The sequence below is a fragment of the Aptenodytes patagonicus genome, chromosome 2 (genome assembly GCF_965638725.1).
Source record: "Aptenodytes patagonicus chromosome 2, bAptPat1.pri.cur, whole genome shotgun sequence".
Classification (NCBI taxonomy): domain Eukaryota; kingdom Metazoa; phylum Chordata; class Aves; order Sphenisciformes; family Spheniscidae; genus Aptenodytes; species Aptenodytes patagonicus.
In genome coordinates, this window is record NC_134950.1 from 44,227,564 (window position 1) to 44,241,287 (window position 13,724).

Genomic DNA, 13,724 nt, shown 5'->3' on the forward strand with positions numbered 1-13,724 from the left:
ATCTCCAATGGCATTTCTACACGTGCATTAAAATTTTTCCTGGTGCTCTTCACTTTAAGATTCTTTTTACTAAAGGACTCATGAGATCATGATTAGCGTTTCAGTTTTATCTGTGTCAGGTGACATATACCATAAACTTTGGGTGTTTCAGTTTCTTTTTCTCAGAAGTTTGAAACTTATGTCATTAATACTCTAAGAACTGTGACACTTTCAAATTGTGGAGATACATATAAGTTATATTCATGCTTTAATTAAATCTAAGACAGACATCTTAGAACTACATTTAGTCTCAAAAAATACAAAAGATAAAAGAAATAATTAGAGTATGCTACAATGTACTACCTGTTTTTCAGTTGCAAGGTCTTCCATGGACAGTAAGACACACAGTGAGAAATCCCCTGTCTCTACACAATCATGTATCCATTTAATTAAATATGTTTTTAAATCATTGGGGTAAGCCAAGGTCCTTATTCATAATTTACCTGACAAGAAGTATAAATTAGCCATTATTTAGGACTATGCTGCCATAGTTAAATTGGTTTTGCTCCACTAACTATCCTAGGCTTCTCCACTTTTTACTGCCATCTGTAACCCAGAATTTAAAATCTATATATCAACTTGCATTAATGTAGTAATCATTCCACATACAGCCATAAATGTATTGGTTGCTAAAACAATATATTTCCCTTGTCTGAAAATCTATATTCATTTAAGAAAGATGAAGTTTTTCAATAAGTAAATCAATAGTTTTAAGAATATCTGCAAAGGGAACAATATCACTCTCACTATATTAATATGGAAACTAATCAAAGCAATGTGGCCTCTGTAGAACAGCTCTAAGGAATAAAATAAGTAATAAAATCTAACAAAATTATTTATGTATATGATTAAAATATCTAAGAGCATCCACACCCTGATTTCCAACTTACGATACTGGTGGCCTTGGATGTACGATGACCCTTGATTTATCATGACAGAAGACAGTCCCTTTAAGAGCTCCAGAAATGTGCTCTGATAACCTGAGTTGATCAGGACAGCCAGAACCACCAGAGATTGACACGTGCAACACTTACCAGCCCATAAACTCCTCATGCAGCAGCTCCAGGAAACCAACAATGAATCAGGTCGAGGAATCCTACTTCAGTCTGCACTGCCCACACTTTAACATCATCAGTGTTAAAGTAGGCGCTACACAGGCAAGCCCCAGCCACCCAACAAGGAGCCAGGCAGCCACGCAAACCAGCTCGGTACCCAGAGCGCCCAAGGGAAGCCGTTAACCACACTACACATCAACTGAGAAAGTGTTCGGTGTAGCCTGCAAATAGAGGACAAATTAGAAAATCCCTACGTAGGATTTTTCGAAAACTATTTATCTTATGCTTGAACCAATACAGCAGTTAAATTATGTTCCTAAATTAGTGCCCACCTCTGGTAAATAGCCCAAATGCCTGAGTAGTATACTTAGATGATGTTGAATGCGGTACAGATAGCGATGCCTGCAACTAAAGTAACCTCAGACTTTCCATTTGGTTGTTAGCTTTATGCTTACCTGACTGTGATGACGAGAATGAGATGTAGTTGCACTCTTGCACTGACAGAAATGTCACAGAGCAGTACAGCTGAACATGCTGAAAAAAACCCTGTTTTAATAGCTAATTGGTACTGGCAGTTGATTGAGAGCAATTGAGATGAGCATTTGGGCTAATTTGTTTTTTCTCCGTACTGATATAAGCCTGAACCCCATGACACAAAATGGCCTAAACCTACTTGAAGGTAGGTGGCAGAAAGTAAAAGAATTTCTAAATACAGTACCAATGCTATTTGTGAATCATCTGATTCAAACAGAAATCACTACGTAAGGCAAAAATCACCTTCACGTCTACAAGTACCCAAATCCAATGGGCTTCCAGGCACACTTTAAAATTAGTATCTCAAACTTACCTAGCTTCTTTTATTATAGAGACTGTAGTTTCGGCGAGGAGGTTTTTCCCAATGCATTCATGACAAATGCAAATTCCAGTTGGCACTTAAAAACCAGAAAAAACTCTACAAAAACGCAGTTAAGTACAGTCACATGTTCTGTACTTCAAGAGACAGACAGCAGCACAGGTCTAGCCATTCAGCTATGTAACAGGAATACAGCCACACCTGGGAACAAAACTTGTTGGGTGCTGGAGACTGTTTTAGAGCCATTGTCATGGTGAAAGAAAGTGCCACAGAGTATCTGCACTCGCTTTACTCCACCTTAGGGCATGACTGATTTAACTTTAGATTAGTCTCAAAAGGGCCGTATGGCCAAGAAGAATGACAGAAACAACTGTACATACATTTATTTTCCTGAAGTACAAAAAAGGATAAATATAGTTAAAAACAGCTAATAAAAACGTGTTCTGGGCAAACAATTAACGGTGCTGATGTTGCAAGAATGACAATAGCTTTGGGCATGGATGTAAAAAAGATGTAAACATGCTGCACACCAGTCGAAAAAATAGTTTGAACCATGCTTTTAATCTGCACGATAGTAGCATACTTCCGCCCAGAAGGGGTCTGCAAAACTCTCCCGGTAAGATTCAAATAAATTACATAAATAGGAGCGGGGCCGGGCGCCTCCCTGCCAGTCCGTGGCGCGCCCCCGAGCGAGTCCCTCACACGTCGGGGTAGCCGCAGTAGTAGACGGCGGTGCTGGCGTCCGACACGGCCGAGGAGATGGGCCCCGCGCCCTCGGGCGCCGGCAGCCCGGCGGCGTCGTGGCCCGCGAAGGGCAGCCCCAGCTCGGGCTTGCAGGCGAAGCGCAGGTACTGCTCGAACTCGGTGCGGTCCACCTCGCCCAGCAACTCCTCCTGCGGCAAGTGCTCCAGCTGCTCCCGGCACGGCGCCGCCTCGGGCGGCGGCGACGGCTGCCCGACCGGCCCCGGCGGCAGCGGCCCCGGCGGCGGCAGCGGGCCGCGCCCCGGGCCCGGCGGCTGGCACGCCTGCCCGTAGTAGGCGTGCAGCGGCGCCGGGCAGCCCAGCAGCCCCTGCAGCGAGCCGCCCGGCCCCAGCGCCTCGCCGGGCGGCAGGTGCCGGCGCAGCGCGGCGCCCGCCGGGCTCTCGGCCGCCGCCGGCGGGTACTCGGCCGCCGGGTGCGGGGCGTAGCCGTAGGGCACCAGCGCGCACTCCTCCTGCAGCCCCGCCGCGAAGAAGGGCGCCTCGCTCTCCGCCGCGTCCAGCGGCGACGGGTCCGGCGTCGGCAGGCTGTAGCCGTCGAAGGCGGCGCCCAGCGGCGGACAGTCCCGGTAGTGGCCCGCGCCCGCCGCCGCCGCCGCCGCCGCGTAGCCCTGCTCGGCGTAGGGCAGGCCCAGCCCCTCCACGCACATCCTGCCGCCGCCGCCGCCGGCGGCCTCGCTGCCCAGCCCGGGCGCCGCCGCCTCCGCCAGGCCGTGCTGCAGGAAGCCGCTCTCCACCCGCTTCAGCCGCTTCACCTGCTTCCGCCGCCGCGGCCGGTACTTGTAGTTGGGGTGGTCCTGCATGTGCTGCACCCGCAGCCGCTCCGCCTCCTCCACGAACGGACGCTTCTCCGCCAGCGACAGCGCCTTCCACGATTTACCTGCGCCCACGAGCACCGTCAGACCGGCCGCACACCGGCGGGCACCGACGCCCGGCACCGACGGCGACGCCCGCACCCCCGACACCGCGCCCCGCCCGGGCTCCTCGCCCTCGGGCCCGCCCGCCGGCACCCCCGGCACCCCGGCACTCCCGGCCCGCGGGTTCCCCCGGCCCCCGCCCGCAGCCCGGACCCCGAGAACCCCGGCCCGACGGCCCGCGGGTTCCCGCGGCCCCCGCCCGCAGCCCGGACCCCGAGAACCCCGGCCCGACGGCCCGCGGGTTCCCCCGCCCGCAGCCCCGACCCCGAGACCCGCCCGGGCTCCTCGCTCTCGCCGACCCGCCCGCCGGGACCGCCGGGACCCCCCCGCCCGCCGGGACCCGCCGCGCTCACCCAGCATCTTGCTGAGCTCGGCGTTGTGCAGGTCCGGGTTCTGCTGCGCCAGCCGCTTGCGCTCGTCCTTCGCCCACACCATGAAGGCGTTCATGGGCCGCCGGATCCGCGCCTCGCTCTTGCTCCGGCCGCCCGACGGCGCCGCCTCGCCCTTCGCCTTCGCCTCGCCCAGCGGGCTCAGCGACTCTGCCCACGGGCAGGGGCCCATGGCCGGCATCATGGTGGGCAGCGAGCACCGCCCCTGCGCCTGGTCGTCGCTGCTGGCGTAGCCCGCATCGGGGCTGCTCATCTCGGGACGCGCCGCCGCCGAGGCCGAGAGCTCCGGCGGGGCGGCGGGACGGGCTCGGCGCTCGGGCCCCGCTCGCTGCTGGCGGCTGCCGGCGCCCGGCCCTATTTGAGCTGCGGCGCGGCCAATGGGGCCGCGGGGGCGGGCGCGCCGCGGGACGGTGCCGGCGGCTCCCGCTGCGGCGCGGGGCGGCCCCCGGGGCTCCTCCCGGCACGGCGCGGCCCGGCACGGCACCTGCGCAGGTCGCAGCCGCCGTCGCGGCTCCCGCTCCCCCCACAACCGGCTGTCCCGTGGTGACGGCGCGGAGATGCTTCGGTGCATCCGTGCTCCCAGCCGCGGCGGCGTAGCACCGCGGCCAGGGAGAGATTTCTTCCCACCTGGCTGTCAGCGTCGCTGCTCCGCGGGATGCTCTCTTGCCTTTACCCTGTGCTTGGCCTCCTTGGCAAGTTGGATTCATTAAATCACGGCGTGTTCAAAATGAAGCCGGCCCTCGGAAGTTCACCGGAATATTTAGAAAGGCTGTGAAGACAATACCGTTTGTTTTCCCTAAAAAGGTCTTTTGGGGTTTTTTGCGAAGTATTTTTATTACTGTCCGACTGCCGCCGTTGTGAGCGTGGTCCTGCTAAACGGGACGTGCTCATCAGCTGTAATAAATCTTCCATTTTAAGTTTTCTAGTATTTGATCGCATTTTCAATCGTACCCATAACCCTATTTTTCATTGCGTACCACGGACGGTATTTTATTAGTGCCATATTTCATGCAGGGTGAACGCATAACAAGGTTGCCCATAAACGCGCAGCCGAACGATCTGCAGCCTTGGCGTGACCTGCAGTGTATTTGTTGGACCGTTTTGTTACGCGGCGTAGCTGCACCAGCCGAAAACATCCGTGCCTTTATACGTGAAATTACAGCTTCTTATTTAAATAAAAAGGCTGTGAAGTTACGGGGCGGGGGGGGGGAATACTGACTAAGCCGTGCCCTCATTACTCAAGTTTGCCGGCCGTTAAGGATAACGCCTTTTTTTCCTCCAGCAAGGCGCGTTTTTCCGTGTCAGCCTCTCTCTGCCGGGCGGGCGGTGCTCCCGCCGGGGCGGTGCGGTGACTCCCGGGCGGGGAGCGGGGGTGGGAGCACCCCCGACAGCTCGCTGCCCTCGGGGAACCCCCTGCCTTCTCTCCGCCGACCGTCACGGGCATTTTTTAAGGCATCTTACAGTTTCTTGCCCGGTACCTCTGTGTTCGTGCTTGGCTTGAAGTCGAGACTAAATAACTTGGTGTTAGTTCTTAACGAAGACCAGCGCTGGCGTGAGGTGTTTAGTCCTTCGTCTTTCACATGAAGTATGGAACTGGGAACCCGGGAAAGCGAATATGAATGCCTGCAGGCTGGGAAGGGGCCGGCGGGCGGAATACGTACTCGAGGAACGATCAAGCGGCCATTTAAGGATAATGACGATAATGGTGTCAACTTGAGTTTGACAGAAATCCCTTCAGACAGAAATTAGCATTTATATTAAAACCCCTTAAACTGCAGGAAAGAATAGCTTCTCCCCTCTAGTTTTTGACACACACAAAATTCTTTAGATACGTGTTGTAAATTTCCCCAGTATAGAAATATGCAGCCGCCCCGTTCCCTGCTCTAACTGGGAGTCGATTTTTAGGGAAAAATTTTACATCCTCGAGGACGAGGCGGGGACGACAGGACCTGTCTTGCAACTCCGCCTTGCTTTCAGCCGGCTGCCTTCGAGCCTGAAGCCTCACCGCTGCTCTTCTCGGACGCCTACGCGGCGGCCCCCTCCTCTTATTTCACCCCCCGGCGCCCGCCACGGCAGCCGCCGTTCGCGCCGTTTGGCAGCCGGACAGAGAGGCCACCGCGGGGCTCTGCCGCCAGGAGGCCGCCGGGCGAGCGCCGGCGGCGGCGGGTCGCCCCGTGGATCCTCCACCCGCAGGCTGCGCCGCCCGTACCAGCCCGGTTAGCCGGGGAACTGGCGCCCGCTGTCCCCGCCTGGAGCGTGCTGGAGAGATGGGTGCCGAATATTCGGGCGGGAGACACGCAATCTCGCGAGCGTGCCGCGGGGTTTTCTTCGGCAGACACGAAATGGGTCGGCCGGGTCAAATCATAGCTGACCGGGTCGAAGCGCCGTCCGGCGAGCTGGGGTCACATCACGCAACTCATTCACAACGCGTCAAAACTTGACAGCATGTCAAAACTTGACAGCATGAGTTTATAGGGCTTGTCGCACAAAGCCGCTCTGCTGATCACCATCGCCATCAGCAGCTCCCCCGAGTGCTAATGCCTTCCGAGCGCCAAAAGTAGAGATTCAGCAGCACAAAGAAAGGGCATCAGGAGAGGCGGCAAATAAATCACATGCTCCTCAAAGTAAGTGTGGCTTTGAAACGAGTTTCAGATGTAATATGTTGCAAACGTGAAATTCCGCCCGGTCTTCAGTCTTGGGACGCCACAAGCGCCCGTGGGACACGGCGGTCCGGAGTGAGAACAGACCGTCGGTGTCGACAGCAGCGGGGTCCGGGTAGCTCTGCACCGCTCTCTGAGCAGGCGGAGGAAACAAGTAACTTACCCTTTCCCTACACGAGTGCCAACGCCTTCATAACCTGTCGGTTTACAGTGTAGAAACTGCTTATTCCCGCTGACAGCCATTTTCTTGTTTTTCGCCAGAAGGTGTGGGCTTTGGGATTTTTTTCCAGCCCAAGGGATAAAACCGAGGGTAGATTCAGCAGCATCCAGACTGGAGAGAAGTCTCTCAGCTGCCACTACAGGAGCAAGGAAAATTACATAGCTGCTCTCGCTCCGGGCCAGGATTGACATCTTAGTTGAAATCTCTTTATGCCACGGACCTCCTGTGAGCTCCTGAGTAAATCATTCGGGGTGAAATACGTACACTTAAAGTATCAAAAAGTAGCAGCCCGCGAGAAGCCCTGACTGGCCAGATGAAGAGGAGGTTGCCGCATTTTAAAAGCCTCTGTTCAAACACACAGAAGGCGAAAGAAACTGTCCCCTTGTCGTAGACAGGAAGCTGAAGCAGGGCGACTGAGCTCTGATCTTGCAGGCATTTAATTAGTCAAACACATTAATCCTCTGTTTAACGTTAAGCATATGTGGGTATGTAAGTACTGGAATTTACAGTCCTGTCCATAACACAAGCTACTCGGTGCAGCCCTACAGAGAGAGTTAGCCGCTGTCAGGCCCTGATGCACTAAGATCTAACTGAAGAACCCGAGGAGATATTTGCACCGGTTTTCTGTCCTGTTCGAATCGTTGGGCAATTAAAACCGAATTTGGCAGCGGGTCTCAAGGGAAAGCAAAGCCCGGAGGACTGCGGGAGGCTCACAGCGGTGAGGCCCCGGCCCCGCAGCCGGCTCTCACCGCGGGCTGCGAACCGCAGGTCCCGCCGAGCTGCAGGCAGAGCCACGGGGGGCAGGGGCGGGGGGTCCCGAGAGGGGAAGGACGGTAATCCGTCGGTTGTTGTAACGCCGGGGACCCTAGCAGCCCCCTCCGGCCCCTCCTGGCCCCTTCGGCACCGTGCTGCTCTCATCGAGGCTCGTCACGAGGTTGCAAACGACCCGTGGCTGTCGTCCCCCCTAGGTGTCCCCGTGCTGTTTGCACCGGTGTCACTTACCCACTCCGGTGTGGCTGGCTGCGGTTTGCAGCACACCTTTCCCTGTGGGCATGCTAAAAGCAGGATTTTTTTACGTCCTTCACAGGCAATGTAAACAGAGGGGGGAGACGGGGGAGGTATTTATTCCAAAACAAGAGTAGGGTCGCCACGTGAATAAATAAAACTTGTCTACAAGGAGAAATTCTGCAGCAGTATTGCTGCTGATGTCTTCTATGGATTATTCTCTTTCTAATTTGAAAAGCATGCAGCTACCAGAAACGGGCAGAAATCCACTAAGTTAAGGTTGTTTTTTCAGAGCAGAAGACCTCTGCTTCCTGACCATTTCCAGTCCCAGCTACTCTCCACTAGCGAGCGTGTTTTTATTCTCCGTTCCTGGCTTTTCCTCGCCACCTGCCCTGTATAGACAAACCCTGAGCTGGTTTTAATTCAGCAACTTTGTCTGAAACCTCTTTCTCTCAGACTAGGCCTACTTACTTTTCTACCGATTTACCTAAGGAATAGAGAGCACACACACGCACACAAACAAAACAAAACAAAACAAAACAAAACAAGAAGAAAACTCCTCTGATTCCACTGCGACACCCACATAAGAAGCTTGGCTGGGCTAGGAAAAATCGAGATCCGACTACGGACCTCTTGAAACACGACGAATTGGTAAGAAAGGGACAAAAAAAGAAGAGCTGAATACCTTTCAGGCACAAGTGGCCTGAGCGAGCTGCACAGAGCACTCACCGTCCCCGTGGGAAGGGGCCTGAAGGCGCTGCCCCGCTCATGCCGTTGTTTAACTGGAGAGCAGCTGTTTTGGCAAGGTCAGAGAGGCGTTTAAAGGTGTCACCCTGTCTTTTTGGTGAAGGGAGGAGCAAACCAGAACCGCTAAGGGAAGAGCAGATGCGGTTTCCAGGGAGCGAATTGCCCTGGTTGCAGTGCCGGGACGGGGGTGGCAGTGGCAGACCCCGACTCTGCAGACCCCGAACGAGTGAAGAGGCCATGAGGCACCTCGGTCTGTGGCACATACTTGCAGCCTCCTCCTGCTCCCGAGGCAGGCAGCAACCGCTTCCACCGCCTGACGGCCAGAACCGTGCCATGGAAAATACCTGCGAAAGATAATTAATCAGTTTTGGGTGTTTCTTTTAATACCCGATTGTCATGGGCACTCATGGGATGTGAGGAAGGTTGAAGTTTTTAAAAGGCTTACAGGACAGATTTGGGTGTGTATCATTTAGAATCGGAAAGTCAAGACATGCTCTGTGGAACACAGGGCTTGAACGGAGCTTCAGAAAATTTTGCTCCAAGTATATCGGCAGTGCATAAACCTGCCACATTTTAGACATGTTAAAGAAGATTCAGACAGTTCTTCCCACAGGAAGGGGAAAAAAAAGCTAGACATCTGGGTACATACAGGAAAATACTGCTCCTTAGATTTGAGTCTGCTGAAGCTCTGTGCAAAGGGCTGTTGTAAGATCTGCCTATACATTGTCACCACACACTGTTTGGCACCCAGGACTGCTATGCTGGCCAACCCTTTTTGCAAACCCTATGTATTTATTTAATACAATTTATTGTCAATCACTTCCGGTATTATTAGAAAAAATAAGTAGGTTTCCAACCTTCGTCATGAACCCACTTACAGTTTCAAGTTTGCTTCAGCTTTCAGCTGTCCAACAAGTTGGGGTGAAGGAAGGAGGAGGGGAGCAAAACCTGCACCTAATTGAAAAATGACAAGAAACGGTGGCCAAACTTATCAAAAACATAATAATGATTTATTCCCAAAAACAACCGAAGTGATTTTCCTCCAGAAAGCCGTGAACGTGTGCGAAAAGGGCAAAACGAATTTAATTTAACCCTGAGGGTTAAAACCGTATAATAAAAGGAAAACTCAACCAATACAAACCCATCATTCCTCATGCACATTTCTTTACCGGGTTTACGTATCTATGCTTAGGAACACGTTATAAATTTTTCCAAATTAAAGTATCAGGAAGACATCTAATGAACTTGTCCTGAGGCACCACCTCATTCAGGAATACATCATTTTTCTCGTGTACACGTGGAAGAGGAATGAAGAGAGTGGCAGGGTGAGTATTTTAGGTACACCTCAGAGAATTGAAGTCTGTTTGAAAAGTAAAATGGGAAGATTAAGAAACTAGAGGGTAGACTATTTTACAGAATACTAAGGGTTTGAACGCATTTTAATTCAAGACACACTAATAGTATGCAATTACATAGTCAATTTTTGCCAACGAGACTATGCTCGAAACTCACTGACCAAGGCAGCTTGCATCTGGGTCTGTGTACGCTATTTTATCTTTCACCGGTACAAACATAAGCCTCTTAAAATGTAATTTGAAAATGCACCCAATTTAATTTCCCGTCCTCGTGGAAGACAGGTTAATCAGGGGGCAAGTCTGCCACTTCGGCCTCGGTCCCCTCCTCCCCAGGGCTCAGTTCCACAGCTTTATCTTAGGAAGCAAACGACCCAGATGACTGTTCCCCCCTCCCCCCGATTTAAGTAATAAACATAATGACTTTATCAGTCCCACTCCACAGCTGGACTCAGTCCTACCATCTAGATGCAAACACCTTTTTTCCACGGAAGTTTAATTGCAGAGCGCATATTTGTCAATCACAAAGATATTTCTATCTATTGTCGCGATGGCATAGTATAAGGAATCTCTAGGAAAGAGAAGGTAAGATTCTTTGACGTACGGTTGAAGGTGCCGCCGTGGTTGGGTGCCCGAGCAGGCTGCTCCTAGCCGGCCTCCCCCTTTAGAGGCTCCCGTCGAAATGTTTCACCTGCTTTGAACCTCGATTTACCTGCTCTCGTTCTCCGCAGCGGAGATCTGGTATCCCCCGCTGCCACCCCCTTCCCCGGAGCAGCAAGGGCAGCTACCGGGACACGAAAGACATTCTCTCCGGGGAGGTGCTTTAACCAGCGCTTATCCGGCCATTTCAGCAAGGCGCTAGCCTTAATGGCATCCAGTGTGTCCACGATTACGTTAAAAACAGACCCAAACCCTAACCTACTTCGGCAAGAGCTTTCTTACAGTCTTTTTACACTTTAAACATAAAATAGGTCGCCCCCTTTTTTTTTTTTTAATTCAGTCATACTAATCAACCGTCTAAGAAACCACCAATGAAGTTTAAAAAAAACCCCAAACTGTAAAGAACAGCGTGGAGTAGACAGTTTCTGAAGGCTTAAAGTTTTCTTTATAATTTGAGCAAGAGAGATGGAAGAAGACTATGTCTACAGAAAGGGTGACAGGACCTAACGCTTAGTGCAAGGGACATTAGTAAAAGAAGTTTAAAAAGCAATAATAATCGATTACACAGGACGATAACATCTCTTTGAGGAGATATCAGCGACCAGTTTTATTATTTTCCCTTTATTTGTAAAAGTGCAAAATTATTCTGTACAAATCCAACATATAAAAACCAGCACTCTGTACAACATTACAAAAGCATATGGATCTCTAACAAGATCTCAGAAATTGTATTCCACGTGTGTAACTAGTATCACGATTCCACAGCAGGAACAGTTTTACATGTCACTCTCGGACAGCGATGGTAAGACCTGCACCACCTGGACAGCGAGACGGCACATCGCCTTTTAAACCTCGAGCAGGTCACGGGTACCCTGTCAGTTCTCAAGATTCAAATAAATTACATAAATAGGAGCGGGGCCGGGCGCCTCCCTGCCAGTCCGTGGCGCGCCCCCGAGCGAGTCCCTCACACGTCGGGGTAGCCGCAGTAGTAGACGGCGGTGCTGGCGTCCGACACGGCCGAGGAGATGGGCCCCGCGCCCTCGGGCGCCGGCAGCCCGGCGGCGTCGTGGCCCGCGAAGGGCAGCCCCAGCTCGGGCTTGCAGGCGAAGCGCAGGTACTGCTCGAACTCGGTGCGGTCCACCTCGCCCAGCAGCTCCTCCTGCGGCAAGTGCTCCAGCTGCTCCCGGCACGGCGCCGCCTCGGGCGGCGGCGACGGCTGCCCGACCGGCCCCGGCGGCAGCGGCCCCGGCGGCGGCAGCGGGCCGCGCCCCGGGCCCGGCGGCTGGCACGCCTGCCCGTAGTAGGCGTGCAGCGGCGCCGGGCAGCCCAGCAGCCCCTGCAGCGAGCCGCCCGGCCCCAGCGCCTCGCCGGGCGGCAGGTGCCGGCGCAGCGCGGCGCCCGCCGGGCTCTCGGCCGCCGCCGGCGGGTACTCGGCCGCCGGGTGCGGGGCGTAGCCGTAGGGCACCAGCGCGCACTCCTCCTGCAGCCCCGCCGCGAAGAAGGGCGCCTCGCTCTCCGCCGCGTCCAGCGGCGACGGGTCCGGCGTCGGCAGGCTGTAGCCGTCGAAGGCGGCGCCCAGCGGCGGACAGTCCCGGTAGTGGCCCGCGCCCGCCGCCGCCGCCGCCGCCGCGTAGCCCTGCTCGGCGTAGGGCAGGCCCAGCCCCTCCACGCACATCCTGCCGCCGCCGCCGCCGGCGGCCTCGCTGCCCAGCCCGGGCGCCGCCGCCTCCGCCAGGCCGTGCTGCAGGAAGCCGCTCTCCACCCGCTTCAGCCGCTTCACCTGCTTCCGCCGCCGCGGCCGGTACTTGTAGTTGGGGTGGTCCTGCATGTGCTGCACCCGCAGCCGCTCCGCCTCCTCCACGAACGGACGCTTCTCCGCCAGCGACAGCGCCTTCCACGATTTACCTGCGCCCACGAGCACCGTCAGACCGGCCGCACACCGGCGGGCACCGACGCCCGGCACCGACGGCGACGCCCGCACCCCCGACACCGCGCCCCGCCCGGGCTCCTCGCCCTCGGGCCCGCCCGCCGGCACCCCCGGCACCCCGGCACTCCCGGCCCGCGGGTTCCCCCGGCCCCCGCCCGCAGCCCGGACCCCGAGAACCCCGGCCCGACGGCCCGCGGGTTCCCGCGGCCCCCGCCCGCAGCCCCGACCCCGAGAACCCCGGCCCGACGGCCCGCGGGTTCCCCCGCCCGCAGCCCCGACCCCGAGACCCGCCCGGGCTCCTCGCTCTCGCCGACCCGCCCGCCGGGACCGCCGGGACCCCCCCGCCCGCCGGGACCCGCCGCGCTCACCCAGCATCTTGCTGAGCTCGGCGTTGTGCAGGTCCGGGTTCTGCTGCGCCAGCCGCTTGCGCTCGTCCTTCGCCCACACCATGAAGGCGTTCATGGGCCGCCGGATCCGCGCCTCGCTCTTGCTCCGGCCGCCCGACGGCGCCGCCTCGCCCTTCGCCTTCGCCTCGCCCAGCGGGCTCAGCGACTCTGCCCACGGGCAGGGGCCCATGGCCGGCATCATGGTGGGCAGCGAGCACCGCCCCTGCGCCTGGTCGTCGCTGCTGGCGTAGCCCGCATCGGGGCTGCTCATCTCGGGACGCGCCGCCGCCGAGGCCGAGAGCTCCGGCGGGGCGGCGGGACGGGCTCGGCGCTCGGGCCCCGCTCGCTGCTGGCGGCTGCCGGCGCCCGGCCCTATTTGAGCTGCGGCGCGGCCAATGGGGCCGCGGGGGCGGGCGCGCCGCGGGACGGTGCCGGCGGCTCCCGCTGCGGCGCGGGGCGGCCCCCGGGGCTCCTCCCGGCACGGCGCGGCCCGGCACGGCACCTGCGCAGGTCGCGGGGCCCGCCGCGGGCATCGCTGCCCCCGCCCCAGTGGGACCGGGGGGGTCGTTCGGGGGAACCGACAGCGCAATCGTAAGCGGCCCTCGGAGTTCAGCCCTGCTCCCCGCAACGGCGGCAGAGACCGGCCCACCGAGGCCGTGCGCTGCCGTGCTGTCATCAGGCAAATACCCACCCGTCACCGGCCCGGCCAGAAACGGACGACCGTGACCAGAGGAGACACGAAAGAGGTGGAAGGG

The 13,724-nt window shown here is 56.4% G+C and overlaps 2 protein-coding genes across 2 annotated transcripts; both read right to left on the reverse strand.

The window, feature by feature from the left end:
• Nucleotides 1-2,325: 2,325 nt before the first annotated feature.
• On the reverse strand, nucleotides 2,326-4,311 carry SOX17 (SRY-box transcription factor 17). Its single transcript, XM_076332213.1, has 2 exons — nucleotides 3,977-4,311; nucleotides 2,326-3,586 (listed from the first exon to the last, which is right to left on the reverse strand). The coding sequence occupies exons 1-2, from the start codon at nucleotides 4,263-4,265 to the stop codon at nucleotides 2,646-2,648; spliced, it is 1,230 nt and encodes a 409-aa protein (XP_076188328.1). The 5' UTR covers nucleotides 4,266-4,311; the 3' UTR covers nucleotides 2,326-2,645.
• Nucleotides 4,312-11,226: 6,915 nt separating this feature from the next.
• Nucleotides 11,227-13,286, reverse strand: LOC143157386 (transcription factor SOX-17-like). Its single transcript, XM_076332214.1, has 2 exons — nucleotides 12,952-13,286; nucleotides 11,227-12,561 (listed from the first exon to the last, which is right to left on the reverse strand). Exons 1-2 carry the CDS (start codon nucleotides 13,238-13,240, stop codon nucleotides 11,621-11,623), a joined length of 1,230 nt encoding a protein of 409 aa, XP_076188329.1. The 5' UTR covers nucleotides 13,241-13,286; the 3' UTR covers nucleotides 11,227-11,620.
• Between the last annotated feature and the right edge of the window lie 438 nt (nucleotides 13,287-13,724).